Here is a 19,973-nt window from a genome sequence, read left to right on the forward strand (position 1 = left end):
CTCTGCATGCCCCGCACTGCCCCCGCAGCTGGTGCCACCTGCGCCAAGCAGAGGATGCTTAACCCATCCCCTCCCCAAAAACTGGGCTTTGCAGTCTTTACAGCAACAGAATCCATGCCTGGGACAACAACTGATTACATTAAGGATGTGGTGTGGCCCTCAGTGATGGATGTGTCCCTGGAGAGCCCCCACTGTGCTCGACTCGGTTGTGTGGCTGAGCCAATCTGCGCCTTTAGCCCCTGCCACTCAAGGAATGTGGCATCCCAGAACTATTTGGAAATACCAGCTGCTGCAGGCTCATGGTCACAGCAACAGGGCAAGGAAAGATTTAATTAAAACGTAGGTGGAGAGACACAGAGAGCTAGGTGGAAAAAGGCAATGAGGAGGAGTATGTGAGGAAAAGAAACTGGAGTGGAAACTTCTCCCCTTATGAGACACCAGATGTGATTTGTGAACCTTCCCAGTGAGTGCTAGCTGGGGGAAGAGCTGCTGTACAACTCCAGCTCCAAGGGAGATCTCACAAAGTTGCTAATTAAGGGAATCTACTAGCACCATCTGTTAATTAACAAAGCAGATTAGTCGCCAGCCCTACATGTGTGCATGCCAGGAGGCCCTACCTGCTCAGACTGACTGCACTGAGGGCAATATCCTGATGGGGAAAGCAAAACAGTGCCTGTTGGGTCTCTCTTCACTTTAGTGCACTGTAATTTGTGGAAAAAATAAGCATATTCACCACTCCAGCCCATCACTGTGGCTCCCTGGAAAACACATCCAGCTTGGGGACAGCTCTTGTAAGTAGATTTTCAAGGGGCAAATGCTGTATTTTGTTTTTTCTGCTGCTCCCCATTCTGCTGGTCTCTCCTACATTCTCTGCAGCACCAAGGCTTGTATTTAAATATTTAAAGTTCATGAATATGTCCAGCACACAGCTGGTTGCCTGGGTGTTCTCACTTCATGTGGCAAACAAGAGGGGGAACAAGCCGTCCCCACCAAGTCCAGGAGTGCCACGTGAATCCACCCTTCTGACTGACTTCAGTATTAGTGCTACTAATAACACCAAATAACACCAGTGCAGCAAATTAATGCTACTAATAATACCCTATTAATACCAGTGCAGCAAATAACACCATTTCAATAAATACGTAAAGGCTTTCAATGCTGTGCCATCTCACCTCGGTGTTAACAGAGAATTGAGGATGCAAAGTCGAGCATTGGAAAGTTGGAAAGAAAGCTGGAAGAAAACCCCTACAGCTTCTGCACCCTCTGTTTGGATCCCATGCCTAGAAATCCCACGCAGAGGGACAGTCCTCCCACAGGAGCCCTGGCACAGCACATCTGAGGATGTCAAGGATGTGCTGTGAAGCTGGCAGTAGGCTCCCTGCCTTTCCAGCTCAATCCCTCTCCCAAAGGAAAGAACAACATCCATTTGGGGGAAAAAAAAATTTGTCCATTAGAAAAATGCATTAAAAACTCAAAACACAGGAGTTAGGAGAACCAAACCACTCCAACATTCAGTAGAGTCAGGCTATCATCACCCATATTCCCCACATTGTAAATTACTCAGCATTTAGACAGCAACACCCATTTAGGAAAGGGATTCATGGTCATTTTAGGACACCAGACAAGCATTTCAACCAAGAACATGGACACCTTCCCCTGCAGATCTGCCTCTTCAGTAGGACCTGCAGGTCCTTGTGGAAAAGCCCTGCTGGTGTCACCAGGGCTGAAAGCATCTGCTGGCTCACGCACTGGATAGGTGGCTGAAGGAGATTTTTCTTCCACACTAACAGATTTTCAAGCCCAGCTTAATCTTTCATGAGCTTTATCCTCAAGTCTCCTTTCATTCAGATTTCTGACAGTCTGATCCTCTAACTCAGGCACACAATTTTCTGTATAGACCCACCATCACCCACAGGGCTCCATCTCAAAGCTTTATTTATCATACTCCAGCCTGCAGAAATTTCTGTGGGGGGAAAAGAGCTTTTCTATCTCATAAAAAAGAGATGGGAAACAGCTTCTTTGTCTCGCACAGACTTTGAACCAGACTGTGCCATATTTAAGATCTTGCTGAGTGAGCCCAGAAACTTACAAACCAGAGAGTGCAACCTCATCACCTCAAGCTATCCCAGTGGAATCCCAAACCAAACAGAACTGTGTGGTTATCGCCCTTGATAACAGTGGTCCTGCAAACCTTGCCACGTGGCAGCAGTTATGGATGGAGATCAGCAACCAGTGGGGCTGCACTGCTGCTCCATCATTTTCTGACATCCTTTCTGCTGCTGTGGTAGTCCAGGTGTCACGACTATCATCCTAAACACCAGTAGCTGTAGAAACCTTGTGGGAGGGTTTATACACAAGACACAGTTCCAGCAATTGTGTAGGTGTTATAGCCCTAAAATCAGGCTGCTTTTTTGTTCTGATCCGTAACTGCTTTGGCAGGATTTCATCCTGGTTCTCCTAGAGCTGACAGACCTTCAGAGGACACAGGATTTGGGACTGAGCAAGCACAGCGACTGCCCTAGGTTAGGGACTGGCTCTTGGAGAAGCTGCAACTTGTTCATGCCACCTTCCCCTCCAAAACAGGAGCAAGGCAACACCTGCATGTAGTAAGGGAGACCAGGAGACCACTGCTGTCCCACTGAGAACCACAGAATCCCAGAAGGGTTTTGGGTTGCAAGGGACCTTTTAGGCTCATCCAGTCCCCACATGCAGAGACATCTTCCACTGTCCCAGGTTGCTCCAAGTACCATCCAACCCAGCCTTGCATGGACCTGTCTAGGCCACCTGGGACTTCTCTCTTGCCCTTTCTATCCAGAGACACACCAAAAAAAAAAAAAAAAAAGCTGAAAAAATGGAGAGTAAAACCCAAATCCACAATACCTCTTTCCTTTTCCACCCCACAGCTGACAGAATCCCTTCCCTTCTCCTCCATCTTCTGCTTCTTTGCAGCATTTCAGCTAAAATGAACTCAGACAACTCTCACGTCCCTCTTCTACCACCACTCAGGATGACAAACCAGGCAGTAACGGGTACCCAGAACAATTTTAAAGCAGGTCATTGCCCCTGAGGGCACAGGCTGAAAGCCTTGCAAGAGCTTTTTGCACCTGACATCCCCACCACAGGTTCCCAAGCTCCTCTGAAAGCTCTCACGGCACCAGGGCCCTGCAGCAGCGGCTTCACAGATGAAGGAAAGGAGTGTCCTCAAACTCCACAGCAAGATGAGACAGTCTTTGGTCTCCACAACAGCACCTTTACCCCAGCTCATCTTTAAGGTTGTTTTAAACAGCACAGGAGACAGAAACTCTAGATGGGAAGGGCGTGGGAGGTAAATCCCAGAACGCAGTGCTCACACCGACCCGTGTGCGCCATTTTGTGCTGAAGGCTGCGCACTCTGAAGGAGCACCAAAACTGCAAACTACACAGTACCTTTTTGTGCTTCTTTACCCCAGCTCATCTTTAAGGTTGTTTTAAACAGCACAGGAGACAGAAACTCCAGATGGGAAGGGCGTGGGAGGTAAATCCCAGAACGCAGTGCTCACACCGACCCGTGTGCGCCATTTTGTGCTGAAGGCTGCGCACTCTGAAGGAGCATCAAAACTGCAAACTACACAGTACCTTTTTGTGCTCCTTTACCCCAGCTCATCTTTAAGGTTGTTTTAAACAGCACAGGAGACAGAAACTCTAGATGGGAAGGGTGTGGGAGGTAAATCCCAGAACGCAGTGCTCACACCGACCCGTGTGCGCCATTTTGTGCTGGAGGCTGCGCACTCTGAAGGAGCATCAAAACTGCAAACTACACCGTACCTTTTTGTGCTCTCTTACCCCAGCTCATCTTTAAGGTTGTTTTAAACAGCACAGGAGACAGAAACTCCAGATGGGAAGGGCGTGGGAGGTAAATCCCAGAATGCAGTGCTCACACCGACCCGTGTGCGCCATTTTGTGCTGAAGGCTGCACACTCTGAAGGAGCATCAAAACTGCAAACTACACAGTACCTTTTTGTGCTCCTTTCCATTATTCCCATCACCTGCTACCAGCCAAAGCAGAGTGTGCTTTGCAAGAAGGGGAAGACAAATTATAAAGGAGCAGCCTGGAGAGCTGAGGAGGTGCCTACCCGTAGATGTCGAGCACGCCGATGAAGGAGTGCTGCTTCACAGTGGTGTGCAGGGCCTTGTTGACGTGCTGCACGATCCAGTTGAAGAGCTGGGCGTAGATGTGCTTGGCCAGGGCGTTCCTGGCGTTCACCACCTGGTGCAGGGACATGCTCTTCACGTAGGTCTCGGCCGTGGTGACGAGCTTGCGGTGGCAGAGCCAGTGCTGCATCTGGCTGTGCTCCACACCCAGCAGGCTGCAGAAGTTTTTCAGGTGCTCGTCCTCACTCTGGGAGGGGGGAACAAAAGCAAAGTCAGCAGGCTGGTGACACCCCAAACTGGCATTTTAACACCCAAGTTCACAGATCTGTGCAAGGAGTGGTGGATTTTTGTAACTTTTGGGGAAAGCTGTGTCTCTCTGTGAGGAGTGGGGAAGCAGTGACACCCATCCAGCTGTGGGAGTCCTCATGGACGGGGTGGGACAGCTCACATGGAGCTCTGGATGGTGGCACCAAGGCTTGGCCCTGCTCTGGTTATCCTTGAGCTCTCAGCTTTCACAAAGAGCATGTGTCCACAGAAAAAAAGAATTCTCCACCTCGCTTTTCCTTGAGCTGCAACTACACCCTGCCCCAGAGCAACCCTGGTTATGCCTCAGACTAAAGCTTAGGGTATGCCAGGACACCATGCCTTCAACAAAATAACTCTATCCTGAATAACAAAGCTATAAATTTTGCATTACCAGAAGGGCTTAGGCTTTGCACAATTAATAAAATGAAATGTGAATTTAATTTTCTTCAGGGCAATGCACTTCACCCCTTCCCTTCTGAAATTAAGATCAAGCAGTTCTGAGTCTCTATTATGGCCAGATAGCAGGCATTGCCTTTTGGAAAACAAGAAAACAATTTCCCCTTCCCCTGTGTAATAATACAAATCTATAGGAAGTAAATTGTTTCCAGTTAGGTGAGTATACTTGGAAATGCTGGATGGGGTTGGGGATGCAGAAAAAAGTGCATTTTACAATAATTCTAGGATGTTCTATTGCTACTATACCTTTTTGACCAGAGTCAAGGTAGTACCAGAATTGATTTAATACCTTGCAATTATATTTGAAGGTAATTAAAGAACATGAACTTCATTAACAGAACTCAACATCACTGAAGCAGGGAGCTTTCACATATCCATGCTGCCAAATATCAAGTAAATTACCCCCAGCATCTCACTCATTGAACACCACACTGTCTCTAGGGTAACACTGAAGTGTGTGCAGAACCCTTTTAATACTTTAATTAGGATTGAATAACCCAGCCTGGGAGGAATTGATAATTTACAGGACAGTATTTTCCATGTAATTGCTTTACCTTTCCCCACCTCTGAACAAACACAGAAACAGAAAAACCGCCTCTAAGGCATCCTTAGTGTTACTTATTTTTGCTAATTAACCATGCAGTGCTCCTTTGGCCACGTTACAAGCAGCAGCTCTGTGGCTTTGCCTGGAGGAAAGTGGTTGTAAAGCATCACACCTTGTGCTGGTGTCACCATCAGTGTCAAAAGTCCCCAAGACCCTTCACTGTGCATTCTAAGGAAGCAGGAAGAATTAAGGTGGGCTGGGATGTCGGGGATGTAAGCAATTTTTGAACAGCCTCGCTTGCAGGCTGGCTACAGAGGAGGAATAATGCATTATTTCCCTGGGCAAACAAAGAAAATAGGAACTTATGATGTGTTTTCAAAAAAAAAAGGCCAAGAAAGCCAGGAGGAAAAGGGTTTTCTAGCCAAGGGCAAGGCTGTGAAGCCCAGCACATGAGCACGGCCTGACTCCTGAGCACACCAAGCTCCCCACGTGCCCACTCCTGAGGGTGACCTACCGACACACTGCAGACCTCCCCATCTCGTTCCCCTTGGATTTTCAAGTTCCCCAGGTGCAGAATGGCAGCAATTATCCTAAAAATGGTCATCTGATGAGACTCCTTCACTCCTGCGGGAACAATTGATAGCTGATTGTCACAACGGAAAATGAAACACAATTTTAAGTTTATTTGAAGGTGCTTGCAGTGTTTGATTTCCTTCCGAGACAATTTGTTTTCAGAATCATGAGGCTGCTTCCAATAAATACACCATAAAGTCTCAATTTTAACACTGATGGGTTTAATACAGACAAACCCAAGGATGCTGCTGCAGAGTGAACAAACAGAATCAGAGTTACAGGGGCTCTGCAGCTTGCACAGAACAAGGAGTTGCTTGTGTGTCTGCTGACAACCAAAGCACACGAATTACAAATCACACTTATTGCCAACGTCCCACAAAAAGAAGGGAAAATTAAAGCCCTGCACAACGCCTCCACACTGGTGGCACAGCTGGATGCAGCAAGTCACCAGGGAGGTGATGGGGAGCTCTGTGTTACCATCCCCAGCATCTCCACAAGAGACACTTGTGGGTCTTTTCTGGGTGTGTAAGATGTTATTGCTTTATATATTTTATTTATATACTGCTTTATCTATTTTTCTTTACAGGCATTCCTAGGATTTGCAGGCATTCCCAGCAAGCACTTTGCTCAGCATCAGCCTACACATGGCCTTGTTGCCATATCTTGCATTTTTTTTAACATCCCAGCTGGGTTTCTGTCTCCCTTTTGTGCTCAGGGCTGGTGTCCTAATTATCCACCCAAGGTCTGAAACATCACCTGCTGGTTTCTGAATTATCCAGAGCTTCCCTTTCTCTCTCTCAAAACTTTTTTGCTATCAGCACAGTGAGAACTGTTTCAAGGTTACTAAAAGGAGCAATGCTCTGCTCTTACTTGGATCTCTTAACTGGAGTTAAGCCTGGCTAAGACTGGGGATTTGCAGACAAATTTGACTTCTTGTTACACCCAAAAAGGCAAGACTGGAAACTCTAGTAGCAGTTTCAGCAGGCCATGAACAGAAGCAGAGCTGGGACACACTGAAGGAAAATGAGGAAAAGCAGAGACAGAGGAGCATGTGAAGAACAGAAAATCATCATCAGACTGGCCCCAGAGGAAGATGCTCTCACAGGGCTTCCCAGGGACCAAGGAGACAGGGGAGCTGCTTGGGGAGCCAGAGAAGGGAACAAAAGAGACACTACACATGCCAGGGGGATGGGGACAGAGCTCTCTGGGGATTATAGTCCTGTGGGCAAGTTTGGAGCCACCAGGAACCATATTTTTTGAGTAGTTAACAGAACTCACACAAGCTGAGCAAGAGGAGGGTAAAGACAAGACCCCAGATAGAAAGAGATGAGGCCCATCTAAAACACAAAGAGGACAAATTTTGGGAAAACAACTGCAGTTCTACAGCTTGCAGTGAGTCCCCACACTCCCTGCAGGCACAGCTGGTTGGGGTTTCACAGGCAACTGTAAATATCATGAGCTCTTCTCCCAGACTGTGAAAAGGAAATGAGAGGTACCAAGACTCATCAGGACTTATAAGCTTGGTTTCAGATAAATACAAATACACTGGGCAAGCTTTCCCCTCCAGCTTGTTTTTCCACAGCTCTGCTCCCCCACTGCCAGCACGGGGGCTGGACACAGCCACAGCTTCTGCAGCTGCCATGTGGATGTGGACTCTGCACAGCAGGGATGCACTCAGCTCATTATTTCCAGGAATCAGATACTCGGTACAACGCTGTGATCCAACAAGTGACATCACCCTCAACCACAACACAGACTGAACTGCACAGTAATAGCTCTTTGCCTGCTCGTAAACAGGGTAAAAAATAGCAAGTCAATACTGCAGCCCTGCCTTGACTTCAGAATGCCTTCTCCTAAATTCTGCATCCCTCTCCATTTCACTGCTGCTTCACAGACAGCTGCTAGAAACACTTCTGCAGCTCCTACTAAAGAGCAAAGTAAAGCCAACTACGTCAACAGGAACGTTATAATTCAGGCAACACACTGAAAACAATTGTGAGACTTCTGCTGGGCAGACTCCAAGCAGAGCAACTCCTTACCAAGCAGGGTGAAGGCATGTCTGGTTTTCTCAAAGTCATCAGCATCATCCACACCATCGATGGATGTGTCACCTCCCTGAGAAGTGTAGAAGAAGTCTTCGGCACATGCTAGGGGAGGAAAAAGAGGAGAAAGAGACCAGCAATCACTCCTCCCCACTGTCCCCATTGAGCCAGGAACAAATAATAAGTGACACAGACTCCAGGTCAGAAGGCTAAGAGCCTAGATGCCCCAAATTTATCAGAACACCTTCTTTTATACCCTGCTCCGATACGGGTGGAACTGATTGGTTATTTATTCAACACAATTCACATGACTGGCTAATTAAGAAGACACCCTTTGGTGAACATCTTATGACAAAAAAACTTCTTCAAAACACCACCTGCAGATAGTTTACAGTTCTTTCTCTCCACCTCCCTAAAACTTCCCAGACCAATTCATGGGAAATCTTATCTTTCTCTCTCTCTGACCAGACTGTCATATCCACACCTGTCCTAGGCTGATGTTATGACGCTTGTATCTCCAGTTGTCTGTCCTGTTTATGCTGGATATTATGTCCTCTGCCTTCAAGACTGGCTCTGAAAAGCCAAATTTTGCTTTGTTATCAGCCTGCTCACTCCCTCACAGTCTGGTGGACACAGACGGTGGTACAGAGTGCAGCTTTTGCTTTTTGCTTTTGCCTTTGCTCTTGCTTATGCTTTCTTTTGCCTTCTTTTTTCCTTTTTTTTTCCTTTTTTTTTTCTTTTTTTTTTTTTTTTTTTTTTTATTATTAGTTACTTTAGCTAAGCAGTCCAAATTTTCCCTGGACTGTTTTTCTTTCCCTTTTCTTGGAACCATTCGAACCTGCTCCAGACTGGGACCTGGGAAACACCGGGAGTTTGCACTTTGTAACCTGCAGCAGCCATTCCCAGTGCCAGGGGTCCAATAACAGAGTGACCACTCTCAGGAGAGACTTTCTCAATTTGTCATCTCTTCAGAGCAGTGAAAGAGTTTTGTAGTCATCTGGTGTTGTTAATTTTTTGTGCTGGGGAGTGTTTTATTTGTTAAATAAACAGGTTTTTCCCCACTTCTGTCCTGAATCAGGTGGGGGTAGGGTTCATGGGGGTTTGCTTTCTGGGGGCTCCTTCTGGAGGATTTCTCTCAAATTTGCCCTAAACCAGTACAACACCCCACTGCAGCACTCCCCAGAACAGGCACTGGGATGCTCCCTGCGCCCCACCCCTGAAGGACACCCGTGTCCTTTGATCTGCAGTTTGCTTAGGGGTGGAAGAAGCAGAACCTTGGTAAGTGGCTGCTTCTTGCAATGATGAAACCCTTTTTCCACGTACAGCAAGTTCAGTCTGAGCAGTGCTGTGGTGTATTTGGGATTCAAGTAACAGCTCCATCACTTGGGGGAAGACCATTTCAAACACTGAGGTGACCCCTTGCAGTAACTCCTCATCCTGTTTTACACATCTATAACCAATTCAGGTGTTTTAACACCTTTCCTACACAAAGCCTTAATCCTTGGGAGCCAAGGGAATGGAGAAGGCTCGCAGTGCCTGCATTACACCACTTGAACATCTGTGCTTTAGCAAAGTTACTCCAGGATGACACCAATAAATCCTGTGGAGGCTGAGAGGCATTTCCAATGCAAATACCACAAGAAGAGATTGCAGGATTTGTGTCCACTTAAGAAAGATCCACAGGTAATCCCCCTCCTTAAAACAAGGACTCCTGTGAGGCCCACAGCAGTAAGATGTGTGCCCACGGCTGCTGGCTGAGCCTGGCAGAGCCAGAGCTTTTCCCTGCGAGGGCTGGGGGAGCCCAGCCTCCCCACCCCACCCAAAATCAGTTTTCAGCCTGTTTAGAATTGAGTAGGAGTCATTTGCCAAAACCCACTCATTAGCACACACAAACATATTTCCCAAGCGTGGTGAATATAGAGAAAAAAGCCTACTGTGTTCCACACCAGCCTAGTGGTAAGCTTTAAAATCACTGCAATCTGCACTCTTCTTGACTCAAATTGCCACCAGAAGCTCCCCCTCCCTTCCCAGGCCTCCCACAGGCTTCTGCATTAGCTGTACTTTCAGGCTGTAAAGAAAAACATTTAATTATTTTTGGCATACAAAGCCATGCGACCCAGCGATTTTGGTAATTCCACTCATTGCTGGAGCATCAGGAACGAGGGGCAGAAAATGCTGATTGAGGTCAGGCAGGTTGTGTCCCTCCTGGTCCATCAGCACAACAGGAGCTCACCCAGCCCATGGTGGAGCACATCACACTCACAGCTTGGTGCTGCTGCACATCACCCTGCAAGATGCAGCCAGGGCTGATTTTAAACATTCACACTGGGATCTGTTTCTGCCTCAAGTCATCCCTGGTGTAACTGACTCCAATCTCTGTATTTCATGATCTCCGTAATTATTTAAACCACACAAACCCTTTGATTCACTGCAAACAAATAAAACACATTTCTGTCTTGCACCACTGCCCAGGCATCATTAAGCTAGACACCACACTTCAAAAGGCACTTGCACTGCAGATTACCATTTAAAGTCAAATATTTACTTTCTAGTTTAAAATTAAGCCTTTAGGATCACTCAGACTGAAGCCAACGCTGGTTTGCTCTGCTGGGCTCATGTATGTTTGGAGCCTCTTTTTGTTTTCCAGCATCTTGCAACATAAAAGGAAGTAATAACAATTCTCTGTATGTGTAAGACCCAAAGGAGAAGCAGTAGCTCCTGGTTTTTAGATGGAAAACTATACATCCTCCTCCATGAGTAATAAATAAAAAGTGGATTTTCACATCAAGACACCTCTTGTTTGGTATAAGCCTTGGGAAGACAGGATTGACAGGTAAGTACAGCTCACACAAGGAAATAAATCTGAGTTCTGACTAGTCATCTTCACAAAGGCCAGTAAATCCAAGGCAAAGCTGGAAATGAAATACATCACTCAAAAGAAAGACAAACAAGTGAATTGTGCACCTCTGCACCCACTGCCCAGCATCAGAAATCCCACAGGCAAGGGCAGAGCCTGAGTCACACCAACAGGAGCAGCTCATGGACACACAACCCTGTCCCCACCAAGCCCATGAGCAGCCCCACATCTGACAGCCCCCAAAACACTTTGGGGAGGCTTTTTCCAGCTTGTTGCAAGGTAGGAGGGCAGGAAACACCAAGGGCACACCCCTTCACCTCTGGAAAAAATGTTTCTTCACCAACACCCAGTGGACACCTGCGCATGCTGTGACACAGCAAATGCAAAGTGCCACAGAGACTGACAAGCGCTGGCACCAAATTTTGATTAGAAATTGCTCAAGAGGGCTTCCTTGCAGCTAATGGCCTTGGCACCCACTCGTCCTAGCTGTTGCCATTACACATTCATGCCTGAGATGCTGGAGCTGAGAGCCACAACTGCACAATCATGTCCTGGGCGATGCACCCGGACAGCAAAGGCCTCTCAGCCTGCACTCCTGCCACTCACCACAATCACAGATGAAGCTTTTAGAGAGCTGTGATGAGTAAGACTGGTATTTCCCCTGATCCACGTATTCCCAAGAAGAGAGCTCTCACATGTCAAGTCATCTCCCAGATGTAGCTGAAATAGTTTGTGTCTGAATTTTAAGATGCCAGAAAACATCATCATTACCCAGGGTATGTTTTTAAAAATGAAGCACATAAGTATGGCATATACTCTTGAAAGTGGTCCATGTGATGTGCTCTGTGTGAGCAATGTGCTTACAGTGACCCAAAAGGTCATTAAGAATTACTTAAAAACTGAAATCCCCTCTCTTCATCTGCCATTCCACCGTAGTGTGGATGGCAACTTCTGTAAGACCTGTGGTGGGATCAGAACCTGCCTTGCTCTGTATTCAAAATAGTTTAAAAGCCTTGTTTAAACCTTGCTTTTCTCTCTAAGCAACAGCAAATATTCAAGACAAAAAAAGAATTAAAATTCATTGCTGCACCACCTGCTGTGAATGCAAACCCCCTGAATCAGGTGTTTTGCTGTAAATCCTGGGGATAAAAACACAACTCATTCCAGGAGTTAGCCATTAAAAAGAAAGAAACATAAAAAATCCAAAGGACTCAACCACTCCTGCCAAGACACTGGCCAGATTAGTCCACACTCACATTTAAAACACACGCCTTATGCAAGGTTGGTACAATATTAACACATGTTCTCCCTGCATCAGCTGGCATACACCACAGCAATGTAGTTTCACTGCAGCTCTGCTGCTGATTTCCATGGAATCACAAAATGGTTTGGGCTGGAAGGGACCTCAAAGGGACACCCTCCACTTTCCCAGGTTGCTTCAAGCTCCATCCAGCCCAACCCCAAACACTCCCAGGGATCCAGAGACAGCCACAGATTCTCTGGACACCCCATGCCAGGACATCCCCAGGCTACCCAAGCTGCCACATCCCTGGTGATGGGGTGAGCAAACCTGTGCTCCACCCAGCAGCAGAAGCCCTTCAGCCTCATCTCCTTCCCTCCTCCCGGGGCAATTTCTGCATTTTTGACCCCACCACTCTCTCCTGCTGTCCTCAGAGCCAGGCACAGCCAGCAGGGCACAGGGATGTGCCAGCACTTACTGAGTCCAAGGTCTTTGAATTCCGGGAGGCTTGAGGAAGCACAGAGCTGGTAGAAGATGTGGTAGTTGCGCTCATCCTCTGCCTGCAGGGAAATACTGAGTTACCAGAGCCACAGAGGGGTGACAGCAGAGCTCCCACCCTCACACTGCTGCCCCCTGAGCCCAGGGACACCCTGGTCCCATCCCCTGCCTCCCACCACCGAGACCCGTCAGTGACACCAACACAAGGACGTTTTCCTCGCCACCTGGGAGAAAGGAGGTGCCAAACCTGACCAACACACACTGCTCACCTGGAAAAGAGAGTAAATAATTCTGTATTACCTTCCACATCTTATCCCTCTCTGGAGTAACCAGGCTAAATGAAGCAGCAAGCACTTAGTTGCAAACCCACAGTAATATAAAAGAAGGTGGTTTACTCTTCGTGGCTTCTCAAAATTGTCAGGTTTCTAAGATTTTTGTAGTTGGGGCACTCTTTTTTTGTGTAAGGACTAGCTTCTGATCTATATCTCAAGCAGAAACTAGGAAAGCTTCTCCTGAGCCTGCACAAGAAACCCAAGGGATGTGCTGTGGCAGAGATATCAGCCTTCCCAGCCCCTGTCCTGCCCCTTCTTCGTCTTCAGAACTGAACACTGCTGCCTGCCATTTGTTCTCCCTGGCTCTCTATCTAACAAGTCTCCCAGGTACACCTCAGCCCAGGACAAGGGTCATCAGGCTGGAGTCACAAAGAACTCCCAAGACTGAGTCCAAAAGACACATCTGGAAGCTGTGTCCACCAAGAAAGTGACAGGAGAAGGGAAAACAGCCTCAAGCTGTGCCAGGGGAGGTTTAGGTTGGCCATCAGGAACAATTCCTCCATGGAAAGGGCTGTCCAGCCCTGGCACTGGTGGAGTCCCCACCCCTGGAGGGATTTAAAAGCCATGTGGATGTGGCACTTGGGAATGTGATCACAAGGAAGATGGAAAAAGACTTTGTACAAGAGCATGGGGGGACAGGACAAGGAGCAATGGCTTCCCATGGACAGAGAGTAGGTTTAGGTTAGATATTGTGGAGGAATTGCTGGCTGGGAGGGTGGGCAGGCCCTGGCACAGGGTGCCCAGAGCAGCTGTGGCTGCCCCTGGATCCCTGGAAGCGTCCAGGGCCAGGCTGGATGGGGCTTGGAGCAACCAGGGACAGTGGAAGGTGTCCCTGTCCATGGCAGGGGTGGAATGAGGTGATCTTTAAGATCTCTTCCAACCCAAATCAATCCATGATTATGATTCTGTGATGGGTGCAGCAGTGCTGGGGGGACAGTTGGATTCCAACCTAAATGATTCTGTAGTTCTCTTTATAAAGAGATTTTTTTTTTTTTTTACTTATCCATAGAAAAGACCCAGACTATTGAATTCCTGGAATATAGCACCCAAAAGGAAAAAAAGGAAAAAGCCCCACACCTCCTCACCTGAAATACAACCCGAGATTTTTCCAGCAGATATGTCCTCATGTTGGCACCAATGATGTGGTATCTTTTATCAAAGCCAATCTGAATGTATTTCCCAAAGCGGCTGCTGTTGTCATTTCTTGTTGTTTTAGCATTTCCAATGGCCTGCATAAAACAAACAAAATTAAACATTAAATTTTAATTGAATTTTTGATTTTTTTTTAACACTTTGATTTGCAATCAGTGTTATATAAACAGCCACATGAGGTTTTGAGGAAAACCCCTTCCCAGATGCAGAAGGCAGAGGAGCAATGTGACTTTGGGGAGGACTCTTCACTGAAAATGTGGTGTCTCCAGGGTTTTTCTGGAAGAAAAATGCATACAAACAGCAACAAGTATTTGCACAGTAATTAAACCATCCACATCCCAGAAGTCTCAAGATTCCTGCTCCACCTTATAGGATGCCCCCACCTTTATTCAGAGACCCTGGGTGGGTCGTCTTCCCTCACAAGCCCATTTAACTCAGGGTTTTTCTGCAAACCAGGCAGTTTTCTTTTATATTTTTTTCTGCATAGGCAATGTTCTCATCAATTTCCGATAAAGACAGGCAGGTTGCCTGGCCTCAGCACTTAGAAATTACAGCCAGAACTGAACAGAGGCAGGAAAATTAGAGCAATAAAATTCTGTGGTCATACAGAAGAATAGTGTGCACAATTAATTTTTGTCTTGGATGGTTTTAAGTGCCCCCCCGGTATTGCAGCTACATTTCACACAGGCAGGGGAGATGGGTGAGGAAAAGAGCAAACTAGCAGGCTTACCAGGAGTAAACCTGCAGAAAACCAGCCAGTTTTCCCCATCAGCCACACACCTTTGGCTCTTCTTCCTGCTCACCTGCAGCACCACTGGCCTGGACGCTGCAGCTCACCCCAGAGCAGGGATTTCCCAATAATGAGACTCATTATTCCCCTATCACAGGTCAGTTGGGTTGGAAAACCCCTCCCAGCCCATCGAGTCCAGCTTGTGCTTGATGCCCACCTTGTCACCAGCCCAGAGCACCCAGTGCCATGTCCAAGCTTTCCTTGGACACTTCCAGGGATGGGCACTCCAACACCTCCCTGGGCAGCCCCTTCCAATGTCTGACCACCCTTTCCATGAAGAAATTCCTGCTAATGTCCAGCCTAAACCTCCTGTGGCACAGATTAAGACTATGTCCTTTTGTCCCATTGCTGTTGCCTAGGGGAAGAGGTCAGTACGTGGTTGATAGCAACAGAAAACTAATAAAAATAAAAAATAATTTAAATATCTCAAACAGATTAATCCCTTCCTTCTCTATTCTATTTTTTTGTATAAGAAAAGAAGGAGATTAGAGGGCACCATGGAGTGACAAAGGAGGAAGAAGATGATGAAACGCTGACAGTGTCAGCTGCGCTGCTTGGGTTCTTCACACTGGAGCCCCTTCAAAGCCCAGCTCCTGGACATGTGTTGGGGATACCTAGGCTCAGCTTTAAGGCCATCAAATACAGGTGCAGTTGGGGTGGTCTAAATGGAGGCTGTTGGTGCATCTCTGCATTTCCTTCCAGTTCCAGGACACTGTTACGCTGTAAATCAGACCTTTCTCTCAAGCCCCCGGGGGTTCTCACTATCCTTGTGACTTACAGAGAGGCAGAGTGACCAGGACAAAGGAAAGGAAGCAGCTTTTACCTCCATGATGGGGCTGGAGGCCAGGACTTTGGCTTCGATGTTGGTCTCGCTGGCGGAACCCCCGACGGTGGCGAAGAAGCGCATGGCGTATTTGGCTGAGACCGTCTTGCCCGCCCCCGACTCCCCGCTCACGATGATGGACTGGTTCTTTTCATCCCTGGTGGGGAGCCAGAGCAGCAAAGTCAGTAAAAGATGAGCTTCTATGAGTTAATCCATTTTCTTGTCAGCTGCTTGCAGTCCCTGTCCCTGTGGCCACCTACATTACGGACGCTGGATTTCTTCTGGAGTAGGAAAGTAACAGTGAGTAATACACAACTGTGACACTTCCCAGAGAAAACATAAACAACTGGACATCTCCAGAACATCCCCAGACACTGGACATCTCCAGAAAATCCCCAGAGGCCTGCAGAGACAGCAGGAACTGAGCCCCTGCGTGAAGCACTGCTTCCTCCTTCATCCTGAGACTCTGGGAAGCCCATTTCTTACACAACACCCAAACTCTGTTGCTGGATATCTGTCTGGAGAAATATTAACAAGCATTGGCTGAGTATCAACTGCTAATACTGTATATTTAATTTTCCCTCCCAGCTCCTTCACTCAAGCATTTGAGATTTTGCTCATTAAAGCAGTCAACTTGTGAAAATATCTTTTAAAACACAGTTACTCAGAAAGATTCCTCTACACTCAAAAAATGCATTAAAAATACTGAATTTGTACAATAAAGCATCCTAAAATTGGGACACAGAAGAAGTCACTTGGTTCTCTATGCAATTATATGAGTATCAGTGTTTTCACACAACTCCCAACATCTGGTTAAAATTTTGATATCACGCTTTCGATACAAAGCATGTCTGACATCAGACTCTCACCAGCGACTCATTCCTAAATCCTATGAGACTGTGAGGTCACTGATCTGAAGTGCAGAAATACTTCACCACGTCCCTCCAGGGCACAGGACTTTGCACAGAGAAGCTCAGCATGCACCATCTCATCCAGCTCTTGAGCCTCGCAGAGAGCACAGACTCTTCCAAATGCTTTTTTCCACTTGCAAAATTAATAATTCACACAAATGCCATTGCACAAGTCACCATGAAACAGCCAGTCCTTCGCAGCATCATACCCACCAGATACACCCCAATAATTAATCTGTTTAACATGCTTGAGCTGCAAGGCAAAGAAAGGGCCAAGGCGGTAAGAGGAGCTCATTTTCAGACCTACATCCCTCCAGGAAAAGGTTTGCTGGCTCCAGGGCCAAGCACCTCTGCTGCAGTGGGATTCGCTCCCCAGGGCATCATCAGCACACAGCAAACCCAGCAACTCTGCAATTTGGCTGCAGACTTTGGGAAGGGCAGAGTTTTCACTGCAGGATTTGCTATAAGCTCCCAAAATACCTGAGCTCTTGGGTAAGCTGTAAGGACATAATTGAGTGTGTTTTTAAGTAAGATCAGCTTAAGCTTCCCAGACTCTGCCCTGGCTTCCATGAATCATAGCTGAAAGCAGGCACAGAAAATCCAATACACAAGCACAACAACAAATTTATACCTTGCAGTTCTCTTGACATCAGGAAACACCATCAAAACACATTTCAATTTAGGATACTCAGTTCAAGTTTATACCAGATGAGGACAGAGGCTAAATGATTGCCATACCACACTTTTGTGCTTCCAACAAAGACACACCACACCATTACTTCCCTCCACTGTCAGGCAGAAACATCTTAATTCCTTCTAGGCTTAGGGTTTGAGGAAAAAACCTCAGCCAAGTCACATGTAACATTTTGGTGCAGCCATGACTTTGAGACACTTTCAGCAGCAGCGGACTGACAAGATAATTTCCAGCCCTCTCTACTTTTCAGACACCAATTCTCAAAGTGTATATCTTAATCCATCCCCTAGCCAGCTAGTTCTCCTGGCTACCAATGAACAGGAAGGCCAGAGGAGCCTCTAAGCACCCCATCAACATGTCGGAACTCAAAATGTCCCTCAGACATTTTTGGATGTTCCAGGCCCAGGTCAGAAGCATTTGAGACCCTGGCAGGCAGCTGGAAACAGCTGTGATTTTGGGTTTGAACCATGGAATGATTTACCAACCTTGCAGGAAGAACAAGAAGTCACAAAAGTTTAGATATTATAGTAGAAGTAGTCACAAAGTAGAGGGAAGAATTTTTGAGTGCTGTACAGGGGGGTTTGGTTTTGTACATGTGTCGCCCTGATTTTTGAGTTTTTCTAAAGCCTTCTGAGTTTACATTCTATTGGGAAACTTTCCCACACAGTTTCTGTAAATAACGTGCTGTTTTGCATTCCTTCATGGGGGTGGAGAGACTTGATGTACTAGTGCTTTGTCCAATGTCTTTGGAGAGGTGGCCCATTCACTCTCCAATCCACTGTCACCTTTGGAAAAGTATAAAAGTCAGAGTCAGAAAATAAACTCTCTCTTTTACCTTGCAAAGTAGAAACTAGCTCGCGTTGTACTTTCTCGTGCCCTATAGAGACATACATGGGGGTCAGAGGTTTTAAGATGGAGGAATGTAGGCCGGTCCTGTTCCTCCTCTTTCTTCTTCCTTACCTCCATGTTCTTGGTGATGTTGGCGCTCACAGATTGGTTTAGAGTAGAAATGCACCATTTAATATAGGTAATGGGCATTGGGGAAAAACTATAAACATATAAACATATGCATATGCATATAAACATGCAAACCGCAGCAGCTCAGGGAGAAAATCTTTTAGATAACATGCAATAAACTGCCTTGAGACTGAACAACAGAGACTGCTGAGCCTTTCTTTGGAAGCTCGGGTTGGAGGAGAGACTTTTCCACCACACAGAGCCACCCTCGAGCTAGGGTGAGCTCCGTCAGCGCCCAGGCAGCAGTGCAGAAACACGGGCTGTGAGTGGAGCACGCCCTCAGCCAGGAGCCAGCACCCAGAGCCCGTGTTCCCAGTGACTCACCCTGGGTGGGGACAGCCTGCTCTTGCTAAGTCACGGCGTCGTGCCCACAGCAGGTCTTGGCAAAGCCAACGAGGCTCTCCCACAGCCAGCTGGCAGGGGCTGCCCAGGCACGGGGATGCCAACGTGCTGGTCTGACACCTTTGGACTCCCACAGGTGTGCAACACGAGCCACCAGGCATGGGCAGCCAGCAGAGGGGAAGTGAAACTCAGCCCCAGCCCCAGAAGGGAGCTGGGTGAACCCATAGCAGCAGTTCCTGCTGGTGGCTGTCCTGGTTTATCTCTGACTGAGCTCTGACTGAAGCTTCACCCTTGGTTTGATCATCTTTGGTGAGGTGGGTAATCAGTCTCTCCTGCCAGGGAACAAGTGAAAGGAGTAGAGGAAACAGCCTCAAGCTGTGCCAGGGAAGGCTTAGATTGGATAGCTGGAAAAATTTCTTCATGGAAGGGACTGCCAAGCCCCAGCACAGGCTGTTGGGAAGTGATGGAGTCCCCTTGCCTGGAAGTGCTCAAACAAAGTGTGGGTGTGGCACTTGAGGACATGAGCATGTTCACTTGAGGTGACAGCTGAACCTGTCCTTAGAGGCCTTTTCCAGCCTTAATGGATCCATGGTTTCAGTGACTCGTGGACTGCTGAGCTCCGTCAGTGAAATCCCACCCTGGCCATCAGCAGAACCCAACAGACAAAATTCCTGTCAGCCACCAAGGAAGGGGCAAACAGAGGCTTTGGCATGGTTTGCAAGGGTGGATGAACAGGCTGTCCTTGGTCAGAGGTGAGGGAGAAGCAGAAGGGACAGGTGACAACTAAAATACCTCCAAATGTAGATCTGGCATGGCTTGCACAGCTGGCATGGCTCACACATGCCTCAAAGTTACTTCAGAATTATTGTTTCCCACCCTGCTCTGCATGACAGATATGGCCCAAGTGGCACATTTCAGATAACATTTCTCTGCCACTTTTCTCTTAAAGCTGTAAGACGAAAGCTCCACCAGTCTGGGAGTGACTCTTCAGCTAAATGAGGCCAAAATCTCAAAAGATGCATTACCTGGCATCCAGACAGCACTGTTGCAAGGTAGTATTTGGTAACCCATTTTTTTCTCTTTAAGATTCACAACTATGAGTTCTTGCCATCAATTTTAACCTCATAATATCTCTATTACCAGCTCTTGGGATGGGCCAGGATGGGGAAGGCAGAGACCAACCCACCTGAGAGCCCAGCTAAGGACCAACCCAGATCCACAGTTCCCCTGGGCTTCAGATCCCATCACAAAAGTGGTTTTAAGTG

At 47.2% G+C, this 19,973-nt stretch overlaps 1 protein-coding gene across 6 annotated transcripts in view; it reads right to left on the reverse strand.

Moving 5' to 3' along the window:
- Positions 1-19,973, reverse strand: part of MYO5B (myosin VB) — a 147,785-nt gene that overhangs the window by 80,887 nt on the left and 46,925 nt on the right. For all 6 annotated transcript variants that reach the window (XM_041711112.2, XM_041711113.2, XM_041711115.2 and 3 more), the window contains exons 5-10: positions 15,745-15,901; positions 14,065-14,208; positions 12,628-12,709; positions 8,050-8,157; positions 5,952-6,061; positions 4,113-4,378 (exon numbers count right to left, since the gene is read on the reverse strand). In XM_041711112.2, the coding sequence (XP_041567046.2) occupies positions 4,113-4,378; positions 5,952-6,061; positions 8,050-8,157; positions 12,628-12,709; positions 14,065-14,208; positions 15,745-15,901 (867 nt within the window). The remainder of the gene's footprint in view (positions 1-4,112; positions 4,379-5,951; positions 6,062-8,049; positions 8,158-12,627; positions 12,710-14,064; positions 14,209-15,744; positions 15,902-19,973) is intronic.

This window comes from Taeniopygia guttata, chromosome Z, assembly GCF_048771995.1.
Source record: "Taeniopygia guttata chromosome Z, bTaeGut7.mat, whole genome shotgun sequence".
Classification (NCBI taxonomy): Eukaryota; Metazoa; Chordata; class Aves; order Passeriformes; family Estrildidae; genus Taeniopygia; species Taeniopygia guttata.